This window comes from Acipenser ruthenus, chromosome 47, assembly GCF_902713425.1.
Source record: "Acipenser ruthenus chromosome 47, fAciRut3.2 maternal haplotype, whole genome shotgun sequence".
In the NCBI taxonomy this organism is placed as follows: Eukaryota; Metazoa; Chordata; class Actinopteri; order Acipenseriformes; family Acipenseridae; genus Acipenser; species Acipenser ruthenus.
Window position 1 is genome coordinate 7880112 of NC_081235.1, and position 15664 is coordinate 7895775.

Sequence of the window (15664 nt, forward strand, 5' to 3'; positions counted from 1 at the left end):
GTCAGCTGTTTATCCCCTAGATTATTGCTGTTGTTGTTGTTATGGTATCATGACTGTTCTTATTTATGTAATAATAAAACGGCGCTCTCGGTTGCTCCCCTGCTCTGACTCTGTGCTGCTTGTGTGTCCAGGGCTAAGAGAAAGAGGAGAGAGGCTCGCAGGAAGAAGCTGGAGGAAGCCAAGCTGCTGGCAGAGGGGGGCGGGGCGACTGCAGAGGACCCTGCTGTCGAGATGAAGACCGAGATCGAGGAACAAAAGAGCAAAGCGGCTGAGTGTGGAGAGGGTGAGGGGCGAGGTGGGGGAGGTGACTGGGCTGGAGGGGGTCATGTTCCCAGGTTCATTTAGTTTGTTCACTTTGTGCCCGCAGGGCCAGCACAGTACATCTCAATAATGCAAGCACTGATACGAAGAGAAGTAGACCATACTCAGTAAATTGACTTTGACACTGATATGCCAAACAGTTTCCGTTCATCTTTCCTAGACCCCTATACTGGTTCAAAGTGGTGTTTACCAATATCATTTTCAGGTACAATACTGTTTCATTGAGTGTTGCCGACTATACATTACTTCACTGTTATTTCAACCTGCAAGGCCATTCCATGGAAAAATTTGTCACACTGCTTAAGTCGTCAAAAACTACCAGAGCCCATTACCTTTTTGACTTCTGTGTGTGTGTTATAATAGATTCAGTTGAGCTTTCCAATAGCATTAATCAGTTTAGACATGGCAGTTTTAATGCCATTGTTCTCATTTCCTGTGTAACCCTCTGTCCTGTCCTCCAGCACCTCTAGAGGGCGAAAAGAAGAAAAAGAAGAAAAGGAAGAAGAAGAAAAAGGAAGGGGAGGCGCAAGGAGGAGGGTTGCTGGCGGATGTTGTCGGCCCTCCAGTAGCGGCAGGGTCTCTCAACGTGGCCTCCCCGATCCAGGCGCTGGCTCCCGATCAAGAGGAAGACTTCAAACCCCGACCCATCATCCCCATGCTGTACGTCGTTCCCCGCACTAAGAAGGTCGTCTTCGACAAGGAGCGCATGTCCTGCCAGGAGGCCTTCGAGCAGTTTGCCAAGCGCAAGGTGCCCCGAGCCGTACCCCACCCTGAGGAGGGGGGCATGAAGGAGGAGGAGCTCGACGATACCGAGACACCACCCCTAGAGGACAGGGGCATCCAGGTTTGTTTGCTGCACTTCTGATCCAGTCGCAGCTTTGTGGTGCTGGTTCAGTACGCGGAGAGCAGGGTTGGGAATTAGAGTCCTACTGCAAAAACAGTTTGAACTGCGAGTTGCTGGAGGTCCTTTTAAAATAGATAAGGATTCTCAACATGAAAATAAGTCACTGTGCGGGGAGGGGGGAATGTTCTACATCCATCTTACAGTAGAATTGTCCTTTAAAAACAAACTAATTCTCAACATCCCAAAAATGTGCAGCACATTTATTGGGTCTGTGTACAGTAGCGGGCGGGCCTCTCCAAAAGATGCTGGTTTTCATAACCTACATACAGGAAGAGCTTTTTAATATCCTGATCCTCAGCAATCAACTGGTCAGAAATAAACCGCTCCGAATTTTAAGGGCTGTCTTTTAATACTAACCTTTTGTTTGCCTTGCAGAATAAAGTGGTTCTAGTTTTAAGCAAGCACAGAATCATGGTAAAAAAGGACCCCACATTGTTTGAATTGGGTTTTTGGCTTCTTTTTAAAGAATACAGTCAAACTTGACCGATCAAAGGACCATCTGAGAGTGGTCTTTACATAACGGTGGTCTCTATACACGTGATGAAACATGACCACACGTGCCTCTGCGTGGGCCAATCAAAAGTGGCCTTTTTATAAAAAAAAGCAATGATCAAAATGAGTCAAAAACAAAAGCATTGCAAGACCATCTGGACCCCTTAAATGCAATGCCCCTTGTGTTTTAGTATAGGTTTGACTGTATTTTTCACAGGGTGTCTCTTATTTACCTATTTATTTAATACATGGTGAACTTCTGATGTCTTTCAAACTGCTGAATCTATTGTTCCGTACTAAAATTAATCCGCTTCTGCAATTCACCCTTTAATTCTGTCGCCATGTATTTATAGTGAATAAAATACACCAAAACTGTACGCTTCCGCGTCGAGGCATATTGATAAACATCTGTCTATGCAACATGTACAGCTGGGTGTATATTATTCCTAAATAATAACGGTGTGAAATAGTCTTCTTCAGAGCATTATATAGATGCTTATTTGATTTAATTTCAATTGTTTTTGCTTTTAATACTCTTAACCTTTATTTATTTATTTTTTTTAATGCTATGTTTTCCGTGGTAAGAAAATACAGTAGAATGCACCTCACTGTTCCAACCGGTACCATTCAGATAAAATAATGAACCTTGATCATATCAGCTCTGCTGTGTTGGAAAGAGCCATGTCCTTTTAGCTGGGTTGAAGTCCATTTTATTCCAGCCTTTAGTTTTGGTGCCGCCTTCATTGCGGTAGAGGCTGAATTGATTGACCTCCTGAAATGGAAACATAAGTCGCTGTGGCCGCTGATCACCTGGCTGGCATGACGGGAGACTCTCCTTGTAAAAACTGCTCGGACTCGGGATCTGCCTTGGGGATGCTCCCGTCAGTCACTTCATGTAACGCCCTGCTCCCTACCTTCAGTTCCACTCGACGGTTCTGTCCTTCCGCGGAGCACTGTGTGGCAAGAAATTAGCAGATTTGCAGAGCCTGTTGGACATCTTCCATCCTCATTAGGCCTGATGATTCCTGAAGGCTGGCTGGTTCACAAACAGACAATTATCTCTTAGCTTTGCCATATAGCGCTAGTCTACTTCTTTAATGTGATTTTTCTGATACAGGGTATGTGTGTGTTTTTCTCTCTGTCTTCTTGCCACCTCTGTCAATCTAAATAAAATCTTACCTTCATAAATAGTATAGGGGGGATTTAGGGTAAATGTGAGAAATAAAAGTATAAGAAACTAAGTGTACTAATACACATCAGTGCACTGGAGAAGGCACTAGCGTTGTCGACTTGACTTAGTTTCTTATTCCTCAGAATTCTGATTATGCTCCTAGATATAGATTTTTTTTTAAATATATATATATATATATATATATAAATGTATTAATTGGGTGTATTAACCTTGGTGACTGACCACATTTACCCAGGATCCCTTTTTAAATTACCACCGTTTTGAGAGATTTAACCTGGCACGCAGTTATCAGTTAAACTACACGATAAGGCAAATGAAATGATGCAGCAATCCTATTCCAGCTCCACACTCCTGCAGGTCCACGCAGTTTAACCCGTTGATTGCTGTCTGGTTGTGTGTTCCAGTCTCCACCCCCCCACTCGAAAGCGAAGATGAAGATGGAGGTGAAGAAGAGCCGACGGCACCCGTTCAGCAAGCCCCCCATGCGCTCTCCTATCTCCGTCGTGAAGCAGGAGACCTCCAGCGACGAGGGTGAGTGCGAATTCAAGACCCCCCCCCCCCCTCATTTTTATTGCTGCTTCAGAGCGGTTCCGAGTAGGGGTGTTTGGACATTTTAAGTTAGCAGAGCAATACACGACCCGCACTGAATTGACCTAAAATCTATTGTGAAATCCCTGCATATGGGACCCTTAGGACCTGGAAACAGGAACCTTTTTAAAAGGGTGCGATATCGGAAAAGAAGCCAGCAATTAGCGCACAGAGCTGGAGACAGCCTGTCAGTGTGGCCTGCTTTTGGGTTCCTTGCGGTTTGACTCAGACAGACACTTATTGATTCAGGGATCATGACTTCCAATTACCTGCCTTCAAAGTCACTTTGAGCCAGCCAATAGTAGCTGTCAGGGCTGCCCTTCCCGGGCTGCAGCAGCAGTTGTCAGGGCTGGCCTAAACTGTGTGCAGACTGCACTGGATGAGATTGGAAGGGAAGGGGAGGCTATCGAATGGCAAACCCAGATCTACATTTACCTCCTTTACACCTTTTCCACATACAGAAGTTGGGTTCTCTTAAGCAGAGTAGTATTGATCATATATTTGGAGTAATTTAAAGCTGCAGGATTTGTTTTATTTTTTTTATTATTGCTGTCTACGTGATCATTTTCATCCATTTTCTGGGGTGGATGAATGTATAAAACAAAACCAAATGTAAAAAAAGTAGGGTCCCAATACTAGACAATAAAACGGTCAGGCTTCATTAAGAAAACACAAGGCTTTGTTTTTTTGGTTTTTTTTTATATGCAAAAGTATAACCAGGACTGCTGTTTTGATCTTTCATTTATTTCACTGTGTGTCCTGTTTTAGAAAAGCTCATTGAGATGCACAACATGCTGTTGGCACAGTCTCCCTGGGAGTTAGCAGGCAGGCTGATGAAGGGGAAGGCAGGCCTAGATTCAGTGCATTGATGTTTTGGCTTCTCTCCTCCTCCTCCCCCAGAATGGTTGTCTTCGTTGGCGGGAGAGGAGGACCCGAGTGACCACGAGTCTGTGAGGACCGTGCTGTCTCACCTCTGGCAGAATAAATCCCACAACTTCCTGGCTGAGCGGCGGTTCAACGCGGCTGGGGCACTCATTGAGCCTTACTGCGCCATCTGTACTCTCTTCTACCCTTACGAACAGGTAATCGCACACACAAACTGCATCATCAACATTGTGCTAGCTGTCCTTCGGTCTAGGTTTCAGTGCTGAGCTTTAGTGCTGTCTAGGGTCATCTCCTTTTAAGATTTAAAAAACTTCAATCAAGTCCCCCTTAAGGGTCTCACCAGTGCGTTGCGCAACCTCCTTTGATTTGTACTGTACTCTTTGAACTCTATAGCCAAACATGCTATAGAGCCCTCAAACACACTCGCTCCCTACTGTGCAACAGCTACAATACCCATCCCCTGCATTTAATCTACACTCGCTTCTACCCATGCTAACAGATACAGCCCAGTCCTTTCAATGCGTTAATGGTTAATGTTTGGGTCCAGCACTTTTTAGAGATCCTTGTGTTTATCCCCCCCCAGCCGGAGAAAGACCTGTCTCTCTCGGTGGACAGCTTGACCATCCCAGTGTCCAAGTGCGGCACGAGGACCAAGCCGCTGATCCCAGAAATGTGCTTCACCTCTGGGGGTGAGAACACAGAGCCCCTGCCTTCCAGCTCCTCCATCGGCGAGGACGGCACCAGCCTGCTCATCTCCTGCTCCAAGTGCTGCTTGCAGGTCCATGCCAGTGAGTGCCTAAAATCCAGCCCGGGTCTTTTGAGCTAACCATGTCCTTTAACTGTTAAATGGATCAATTCAAACAATCAGTTTGTAAAGCATCTATTAAAACCTGGAGTAGTGGAATTGACTGGAGTTGCCTATCCCTGGTCTAATCTGTAGTGTTTAAACAGGTGAAGCATTCGGATGAAGAGCCGTCTATGTGCATTGTTTTTGAGATTTTTTTCAGATTTTTAAGTGCTTGAGATAATGTAGAGAGTCATATTACATGAATCTGATGTGTTTTTCTGTTGGTGTAGTGGCAGGTAACCATCAGCTCTACTGGAGCCTGATTTCACAGCTTAACACATTCCAAAAATGTCAACACTTCGCCTCAACCATTCATTTATTGGAATCCGATCTTATGGGACGATTTTATTTACAAAGTACAGTTCATGTGAAAACGTAACATTTAGGGATCGTGTGCTAAAACAGTAAGCATTTTACAGTTAGGAGTAGCAAAGCATTTGTCCCTCCTCTTCAAGGGTACATAAGGACCTTTTTATTGTGTTACATGTTCCCATGTGTTGCTACAACTGTTTACGTAAGGTGTGTGTGTGTTTTAATTTACTTGTTGTTTTTTTGGTTTTTTTTTTACATTTTGACCACTTTTTTTAAACTTGTACATGATTCCCTGCCTCAAGATGGCTTTCCATGTACCTGCATGGGCCTCTCAGAACTACATTTCCAATCATCCTCCTGCTCTCATATGTAACTGAGATGGATTTACCAGTGAGCAGGAGGATGATGGGAAATGTAATTCTGAGAGGTCCATGCAGGTACACGGGAAGCCATCTTGAGGCAGGGAATGCAATTTAAAAGTTTAAAAAAAGTGGTCAAAATGTAACAATGAGTTCTGGATGAGTTAACATAGGTTTTAATATTACATTTAATGAGAAAACGTGGAGTCCTATGGGCAGACTGCCCAATATCGTCTATGAAATATGCTGCAATTACAGATTGATTTGTGTGTTTGTTATCCCAGCTTTAGAATAATAGAGCGTTTTATCCAGCATCAATCTAAACTCCTGCTGCAAGTGACAATTTTAAAGAGCTTTTCCTTCAATGCATACGCTCAAAATATTAGCAAATGTGCCGTCACTCAACCTGAACTTCAAAAGTTATTTGGCAATTTTCCTAAGACATACACAAAAAAAAATTATATATATATATATATATATATATATATATATACACACACACACACACACACTAAGCTGCTTTCCTGATTAGCCACACTGTTGTGATCTTTTATTGCCATGCAGTCAGTGCACATTGCAGGGACAGGATTCGACTTTGGTTCTGTTCTTTAACAGGGAAGCATGTCTGGAATTGATGGCTAGTTTGACTTCATTAAAAATCACAAATATAATTATAAAAAGAAAAAAAAAAAAAAAAAAAAGAATGCGTGAGAGGGAATGTAGAGCCTAGCAAACACGTTCTCTATACCCTAGGAGGTGGTGTGGTTTGTTGTGACGTCTCACACGTTTCCAGTTTGTTTTTGTTTGTTTTCTTTTTTTCCTTTATCGGCAAACAGGATTTATCTCCGGCATCTCATTTTGTTTAATTTTGAAGCTGTGGTGAATCATTGCTCATCGGTCAAAACATGCCCCGCTACTGTGCAAGCACATGTCGCTTTTTCTGGTGCCCCCGGATTTTCACATGCACAGGGAATAGAATGTTTAATTGGTCTAGAACTTTTTTGCTCTGGTGTGTGTGTGTGTGTCTGTGTGTCAGTGTGTCTGTGTGTCTTTCTCTTGTCTTGTCTGTCTTTCTGCTATTCATTCTGCCAATCCTAACACCCTAAAACACTGCGAGATCATGCAGAGTCCATACCAAGCATCAGGATTAGATTTAACCTCCCTGTAGCTTCTTTTATCCTATTTTCCCAGGCATTTTTATATAAGCATATAAATAATAAAACACGAAAAGCTGAAGCTGGATTTGGCTCTGAGGGTCCAGGCAGCGGATTCCACTGGAGCTGAAGATGTTCATTAGGAATTCAAAGGCCTCGCTCGCTGCCTATGTCTGCGACAGCAATAAAGGAGAGATGGAGGAATAGCTGGGGGGGGGGGGGGGGGGGAATATATATATATATATTTTGTTATTGCTAAAATGCTACAAATTATTTCAAGGCTAGGTCGAGGGATTTGAAGATGGTACGATTTTCTGATATTCAACTAAATTCATCCCTTCGCTATCTCCTCGCCTCTTGCCAAGACTCCACGGCCGCTCTCTTCGCTCCATCCATCCTCTCATTCTACGTGACAAGCTGGGCTGCCATCACGACCTTCTGCAAGCCAAATTGGATCTCCCCTTCAACCTGGAGTACAGGCCTCCCTTCACCACCTTCAACCAGATCTCCCCTTCGGCATTATTTGTCTGTGCAAAAGACAACCGTCTTCATTCTCCTCTGGGGGGGCCCCCCGTCTTCATTATCCTCTGGAGGGGGGGCCCCCGTCTTCATTATCCTCTGGAGAGGGGGCCCCCGTCTTCATTATCCTCTGGAGGGGGGGCCCCCCGTCTTCATTATCCTCTGGGGGGGCCCCCCCCGTCTTCTTTCTCCTCCTCTTGAATCTTCTGATTTCAGCAATTTTATATCTGAATTTAGAATACGAGGATATTTTAAAAGCAAAGCTATAGAGGAAACGTTTCTTCTGATTCCTAGTATCAAATCATTCCATGTGCTGTAGTTCAGATCCACTCCAGTGGTCAAGCTGCAAAAGGTAAACAAAAAAAAAAATAGGAGTTTTAAAAGACTGAATTAAATGCTTTGAAAACACATAGGTGACTCAACTTTAAAAACAGCGTCTCGCAGCTAATAGCCAATATTGAAGTAAGGAATCACAGCTACCAGTGCAATGCATAACAACCAACAGTTTGCGTTTTCTAGGGCTGGTATCTTGTGCCCTGCACTCTGCTTAATAACTTCTTCTGTTTTCGATTGTTTCTCAGTTCGTGGTTGTTCTTCTTGACATTGCAAAGAAAAGATTTCAACTCTCGAAAGACCAATTTGATCTTCTGAACAAAATGGTTCATCTGCTGTGTGTCCTGCATTTTAATACTGGGAGCTTCCTCTTTTCTGCTTGCAGTATTGTGTGTGTGTGTGTGTGTGTGTGTGTGTGTGTGTGTGTGAGAGCGTGTCTGATTTGGGTGGTTTAGAATTAGTTCCACTGTGTATTTTATTATGTATCTTTTCTCTTTTCCAGTATGCTTATTTTCAAATCCAAAAACAACCCTTTTTGAAGAGGATCAAACCTCTGTAATAAAGTGACTGTGCCCAAATGTAATGTTCAGCTTACACTGGAAATATAATGCCTGTGGTTCCTCTCTGTTTGTTACATCCATAGCCTTATGTGCACTGTAAATGATCAGAAAGCATCATGCGCTGCAGTCTGCGCTATAAGGAAACAAGCATCCTGTCATTTTTTTTTTTTCAAACCTGCTTTGCAGCACATCAGCCCAGGAGCCAGTAAATCCTGCTGCTGCAATTACTTATAAATTTTTTTTATAAATTAAATCAAGATCAGTTACAGCTCAGAAAGCATTACTGAAATGCAAAATGAGGTTGCTGCTTTTCAACAAGAACAAGCTCTCAAAGGTGAAAAAAAAAAAAAAAATAGATCACTGCTGTACGTCACAGGCCAAGTAAACTATGACATTCGTTCAGCTTTCAGGGTTATCGAGGGACCCAGGGCATACCAGGAGAACATGACCTAATAAAGTGGCCAGGCTGTGCGCTATGTGTGCAACAGTGGAATTCACTCATTTCACACTTGGGCCTGAGCTGACCTACCTGCTCCTAAAAGGATAATCTTTCAGCTTGGGCTCAAGGAAGAGCGCCACTAGAAGATCTCAGTATTGGTGTTCGATTGTAACGTCCACTGTCTCTTGTGTGCAGGTTGTTATGGAATCCGGACTGATCTGGTGAAAGATGGCTGGACCTGTTCGCGCTGCACGGCCTGTGCCTGGACAGTGGTGAGTGCCGTTACGAATCAACAAGCTGAAACTGTCTCGCTTCAAATGGACACTTTCTATAATACCATTTACATTGTACTAATATTTAATTTCTTGCCCGTCTGATATCCTGTTATGTGTGATTTTCGTATTGATTTCAAGCTGCCCTGCCTCGGGGTTCTGTTCATCACCTCGGAGTGTTAATGAGCTCCGTGGTCACATGACTGAGTGACGTCAAATGAGAGGCTCAGTGCTGAAGCGGTCCATAGGGATGTGTTGGATTTGTGATTATATTTTTGCACATGGCGCCCTATATAATTGAAGCTGCAAGGCAAAACTATTAACTTATCACATATCTGACTCTAGATCAGATTTGAGTAAATTCGTTTAAATGGGTGGGACTCATAATACATACAGAACCATGTTTTCAAAGTCAGGAAAACTTTTTATTAGGAAGTAAAACTTCAACATCAAGTGCAGGGGAATTAAAAACACAGCTGTAGCGTATAACTGCTGTGTGTGTTAACGATGAGGATGGATGCTGTGTTACTTCCTTTACCTGCCAGGCATTCTTAGTGTTTCTCTGCTTCTCTAGGATTGCTGTTTGTGTAATTTAAGAGGAGGTGCCCTTCAGATGACAGTCGACAGGAGGTTGGTATTATTTTTATTTTTCACAGGGATTTTTGTACCAGGAGAGCACCAATTTAAAACACAGGCAGACACAATAGGTGCTGTTCACCAATGTGAGGTGATTAAAGACTTCTAAAGAAACCAAAAGCAGTCTAGAACTGACTTTCAAGTAACTCTGCAAACAGGCAGCCCTTCTGTAACTAATGCAGCAGTGTCTCCCATACGGGCATTGCAAGAAGCAGTTATTTATCCTACAGCTACAGCCAGAAGTTTTGCATCGCCTAGAATTTTTAGGATTAAGGCATAATTTAAGAAAAAAAAAAAAAAAAAAAAACTATATGAACATAATTTAGATATTTTTATTTAACATCCTTTTAATCAAAGAAACTACAAAATGATATCGCAAAAGCCTCCCGGAAGCCGTAATAGTAGTCCGTTGTTTCGTCACATTTTCAAATTTGTCGGTTTTGTCGACATTTTTGTTAAGCGTATGAGGGAAAACTACAAAATATATGCAAAACTTTTGTCCATAGATGTAGGCTACTGTCCACAGCAGAAAAAGTGAAATCACTTCAAAGCTTTGCAATCGGTATGTCCCGGGTGCAGTGTTCTGATTCGCCCCGGTTCCCTGTTGCAGGTGGGTCCATGTGATCTGTGCAATAGCAGTTCCAGAGGCCCGCTTTGTGAACGTGATCGAGAGGAACCCAGTGGACATCAGTGCGATCCCAGAGCAGAGGAAGAAACTGGTGAGTGCTGCCCTGGGCAACAACTACAGCCATGCATTGATGACTGATTTGATTTGTTTTAATAGTTGCATTGGATCCCTTTTATCGAGCGGATGTGCCATTCTTGGGACTGCCTCTCCCCCACACACACAGTTCCTCCAAAACGATAGCAGATTGCCTGCCACTGTTTTCCTAAACCATTTATTGGAATACCGTGCTGTAAAAAATATTACTTTCATCGGGAGTGACAAGGAAGACATTTGCAATCAGGTCTTGAATCTGAGAATTAAAGATCCTTTTATGAGCTGCACACTTGTTCTGCCTAATGGCTTCATGCCGGGGGAATGAGGTAACCCTTCTCCTGAACTGCACGATGGCTGCTTATCAAGACAGGTGGAAGAAATAGCAGTGACATCTGTTTGAGGCAGAGATGTGTGCGTGTGTGAATGTGTGTGTGTTTGTTCATAGTTGCGTGCGACTACAGCTCTGGCTAAAGTTTTGCATCGCCTACAATTTAAGAATTGAGACATAAATAATATGAATTATATCAATCGCCCTCTATCAACATGTAACATGTTTCCCAAGCAAGTGGCAGTCATTCTGATTGTAGGCAGGGGACCCAGAATGTCAAAATAACCCCTCCACTCTGCGACGCGTTGTCTTCATTTCTTAAACCTTACCTTCTCCTCTCGACTCTTCAGGGACTCTGGGCTTTTGAAATGCTCTGCTTTCGGAAAAGCATTTACTGTACTGTAAAAGCCTCAGCCTGCAGCCAAATGTGTGCGGTATGGGTCAAAGCTGTGCAGCTATTTGTTTGTTAATTCTCTAGGACGAAACCTCTGGACCAACAGTGATTTTTCAAAATAAGAAGTTGAAGGTGGCATTGTAAAACAAGTGTTAGCAACACCCAGAAGCACAATGCCATTTACCATACACGTTGTTCAGAGTGCCTCCCATAGTGATGTTCTGTACATGTAAAGGCAGTGGTGGGCAAACTGCTTATATAGAGAAGGAAACCACGTCAATGAACAAGGCGGATTGCTGTAAAAGCTTATTGTTTAATAGGCCATGGGGGTCTTGTCTTTTTGACTTGATGGTTCAACAGCAATGCACTTCCTCACTGAGACCTGTCAGGACTCCGTGCTTCAAGCTGCGTATTGCTTTCTACTGCTGCTTGAGTGGGTAGGAAGCACATCTTAACACAGCCTAAATTTGCTGTCTGGAGTCATGCAGCAGCTAATTTTCACTTGAGCATGCACCAACAGCTCTTATCCCACTCCCCCCTTAGTCAGAAACCATTATTTATTTCAAACTAGTTCTTCGGAAGGCACACCTTTAGGGAATTGAAAACAGTGTTGACTTAGGAAGACACAACTAAATGCACATGTAGCAAAACCGTTTTTTTAAAACAACCTTCCTAAATGTAATCTAATCTATTGCATCACATAAGTGTGAATCTTTCAGACGCATCTATACTTACTGCTGCAAACAATTAAGGGATTTATGAAATAGTATGCATGTGCTTGCTGGCTTTTCCAGTATGCATGATTGGGGCCAGAGCTGTGTTGGTGTCTGTGGTGGTCACACACCATATCGAGCGGGACGGCTACAGTATGATCTCCTAGATGTGAACTTGAAGCAAAATCAATAAGACAGCGCTGTAATGGAGACACATTGACTAGCATGCCTATCATTTTAAGTTTTGAGAGAGATTTCCAGGGGAAGTTTGGATCGACTGTGCACAGAACTGATGAATTGGAACTGAGAACGAAAGAGTGGGCTTTCAGTCATTTGAACATTTCAAATTATTTGGGAAAACTAGAGTTGCACATCAGAAAGCAGACCTTGTTGACAGTCATGTTTGTTTGCATTCACCATAGGCAGTTTTAGCTGCTTACTGCCTTTAAAAAAATCTGTCATAGCGAATAAATCGGTCTGTGTCTGTCCGTCTGCATGTCTAGTAAAAACCATCAATCTAATCCGTGTCTTTAAATATAAATAGGATCACCATTAGTATGCCAAGGCACATCGGCACGAATATGTTTGCATGGAAATAATTTCCCAGAAAAGGGAATTTGTGCCCGACCAACCAGCAAATGTTTATTAATTAAAATACAGGGTCTGCTGGATATTGAATATTTAGTTGCTTTCTGATGCTATTCATCTAACTCATGACACCATATTTGAATTTTTTTTTACAAACCATTTGTGAATTTCTAGCTCAACCAGGTTTTCTTAAAGCTATAGAAACGTAAAGATAAATATGAGTTCCAGTGTGAAAGCTTTGCACATACATGTAGTCCAGTGGAGACTCATAATCACAATCCCAAACCATCAATAGGGTGCTAGGAGGAGTGTATGATAAAATCAAACACCACCGTGATGGTGTTTGCCATGTAAAGTGTGACAGATGGACAGACACGATCAGTGCAAAACAAGGGCCCTAAAAAATACAATATTTATAAAACCTATATTGTTACGCAGTTTTATTTGAGCTTAAAAAAAAACAAACAAAACCTGTGAACTCCCCTGGATACCAAACGTTGTTTAATTCTGCAAACCAGTCTGTAAATAAATACTGAACGCCTTATCTCCTCTCCGAGGTTCATCGGAGCGACTTTTCTGCCTGCCTGCACCTTTTGAAACGCGTCGTTGAATATTTCTACAGATAGATAGATAGATTCTTTGAACAGTTGAGAGTCTGCAGGTTGAGGGAGAGCGTGAGGAGGGCTGGCAGAACAAAACTCTTTTTTTTTTTTTTATTTAAAAAAAAAAAGCAAAATTGTATTCCTGTCTACGTTTTCTTTTTTTTTTTTTTTTTTCCCCCCATGCTCCTCTTTGTTGAACTCCACTGGGTTTCTGTGAGTTTTGAAAGTGCCAAGCTTAAATCCACCAACCTCTCCTTTTTTTTTTTTTCGTGTCTCGACTCGAAAATGAGAGAAATTGTATCAAGTGTATTTTGCAATGACTGCGGCAATACAGAGGAGTATATGATAGGAACCGAGAAGCTGTCAAGTCACCTGCACCAAGTGCTACTGCATTAACATAAAGGCTCAATAATGACCAGCATTAAACCCGGGGAACTGTAATAACAATTTGAGCACTGTGTCATTTTGTAAAGGTAACGTTTAACAGGGGTGCACAATTCCAGTCTTTTGAGGTGTGGAGCTCTCAGTCTTTGTTCAACCTGCAGTATACCCTAAATTACTTAACTGAAGCATTTCAACCTCCTTCCAAGTCTTAATCCGGTCATTTTATTTAATTTATAAAACCTGGTAACTCCAAACCCTGAGGACCAGAATTGTGCACCCGTGCATTACTATAAGAAATTCTACAGCGTAAGTCTCTTGTGCAAGTCATTTTTCTAACAGCGAGATATTTTAGTTTTGTAGATGTGTGCTAAAGGATTGTAGTTAAGCAAAGATGCAGGGTGCAGAGAGCTTGAAAGTTTAGGGCAAAGCTTCCGCTGTCTAATACAAGTCGTGGGCTTGTTACCTGCGATCGATGCTTAGCCAGGAGCCAATGAGTTCGCCCAACCTTTCAGATTGCATAACTCGCCGGCTCTGCTGATGCAAGCTGCCCATGAATCTCATTAGGAGATCCCCTTTCCATCACCCTGCATGTCCGGGTTTTGATTTATTTCCCAGAGTTCTGGGATGGTTTGCATATTATTCACCCGTCCTACCCAAAGGCAAGCTGCTAGATCACTGAAGGAAAGCTATTTTGCATGCGTTGCATGGCCATGCTGATTAATGGTATATTGCCAGACCATACGTGTGTAAATTATTTATGACGTGGAATGCAGAATAATTAGGTGTCATTTCTCACTGCAGTAAATGAATTGCATTGATCTTCAAGCTAGAGAGAGGCAATTTCTTACTCTCCTGATCTTTTCAACTTTGTATAATGTTTATTTATTTATTTTGCCGCTTACTTATAGACTGAAAATAATAGAGTGTTAAACCAGCCAGTAGGTAACTCCTTAAAGGCGCAGTATCCTGTGTTTCCAGTTACCTGAGTTAATCTTTTATGTTTTACGATTTCAATTGATGAACCTTACGGGAGAGTAAGCAACTACGTATGGGTTAAACCCTGCCATGATAGTTCTGATAGTTTCCATTAATCAGCTGGGGTTATTACTCCCAAAGTAATTTCACTGCCCACCGTTCATCCTTCAGATCACATTAAAGTGACTGTTGTGGACCAAAACAATGGCTTACCTGCTGGGCACTTCCTGTCATTTACATAGGTCCCACATGTACACTTTTGAATGTCGCGTTTCAGAACATCAATGGTTTAAAACACGCGTTTGCTGTAACACTGCTTTTAAAACTACAGAGACCTATCTAGCTAATGGAAATGCAAAACCGGTAAGGTTTATGGAATTATTTTGTCAGTTCCAATCACTGTAAAGACAGAAGTCTTTAAAGGGTTGATGGAATGAGATTGGGCACTTCTCCAGCAAGCTTGGGGGTCCTGCAATACTTGAGAACCCCAGAGTGCAGCACTGCTAACCTGCCGCACCAGTGCTAAAACACTGCCGGAGCCAGGGCTTGTGCACCTGTAGACTAAGAGAACCGGAAAGAAATGATATTAATGCATCTCTGCGCGTCCTTTTCCTCTGCCTAACCCTCCCCCAACCCCCCTCCTCCCTTTCAGAATATTAAATCAGGCTCGCATGGTAAATACAATATTTCAATGTTCAGCAATATATTGAGAGGTGTTATGCATTGCCTCTTACTTGCAGGCAAGCAACATGAGGTATTGACGATTTAATAATGCATTTTAATTTTTATCGATTTTGCTGCTTGCTGTACCAAGGGGAAGCTGATGAAGCAAGAGAGGGAACTAATGAGAGCCCGGTTTGGCAAGAGGCTGTGTTTGTACAAGTGTTTGTTTTGCAGTATTCGGCTGATGTATTATCATGATGATCACAATTATCACCCAATTTAAGTAAGACACGTTAACTGTCTTCCATCCACATTTGACTCCAATAGATCAGCTTTGGAAAGCAGGACGATTCATTTTAACAGAGACCACATTACAGGAACTTGCCGTAGACGCTCATAAATAATAATAAACAATGGAAGCCATGCATGCAAGTGGTTTATAAATCCCTCCTTGAATCCAAGAAATAAGGCATTTAGCGTGTC

At 42.4% G+C, this 15664-nt stretch overlaps 1 protein-coding gene across 2 annotated transcripts in view; it reads left to right on the plus strand.

Moving 5' to 3' along the window:
- The window catches only part of LOC117962785 (lysine-specific demethylase 4B-like), a 74972-nt gene that overhangs the window by 50149 nt on the left and 9159 nt on the right, over window positions 1–15664 (plus strand). The window contains exons 10-18 of one of the 2 annotated variants that reach the window (XM_059014338.1): window positions 132–283; window positions 783–1165; window positions 1601–1639; window positions 3314–3440; window positions 4398–4579; window positions 4966–5170; window positions 9101–9177; window positions 9752–9807; window positions 10424–10532. In XM_059014338.1, the coding sequence (XP_058870321.1) occupies window positions 132–283; window positions 783–1165; window positions 1601–1639; window positions 3314–3440; window positions 4398–4579; window positions 4966–5170; window positions 9101–9177; window positions 9752–9807; window positions 10424–10532 (1330 nt within the window). The remainder of the gene's footprint in view (window positions 1–131; window positions 284–782; window positions 1166–1600; window positions 1640–3313; window positions 3441–4397; window positions 4580–4965; window positions 5171–9100; window positions 9178–9751; window positions 9808–10423; window positions 10533–15664) is intronic. The other variant, XM_059014339.1, reaches the window with a different exon arrangement.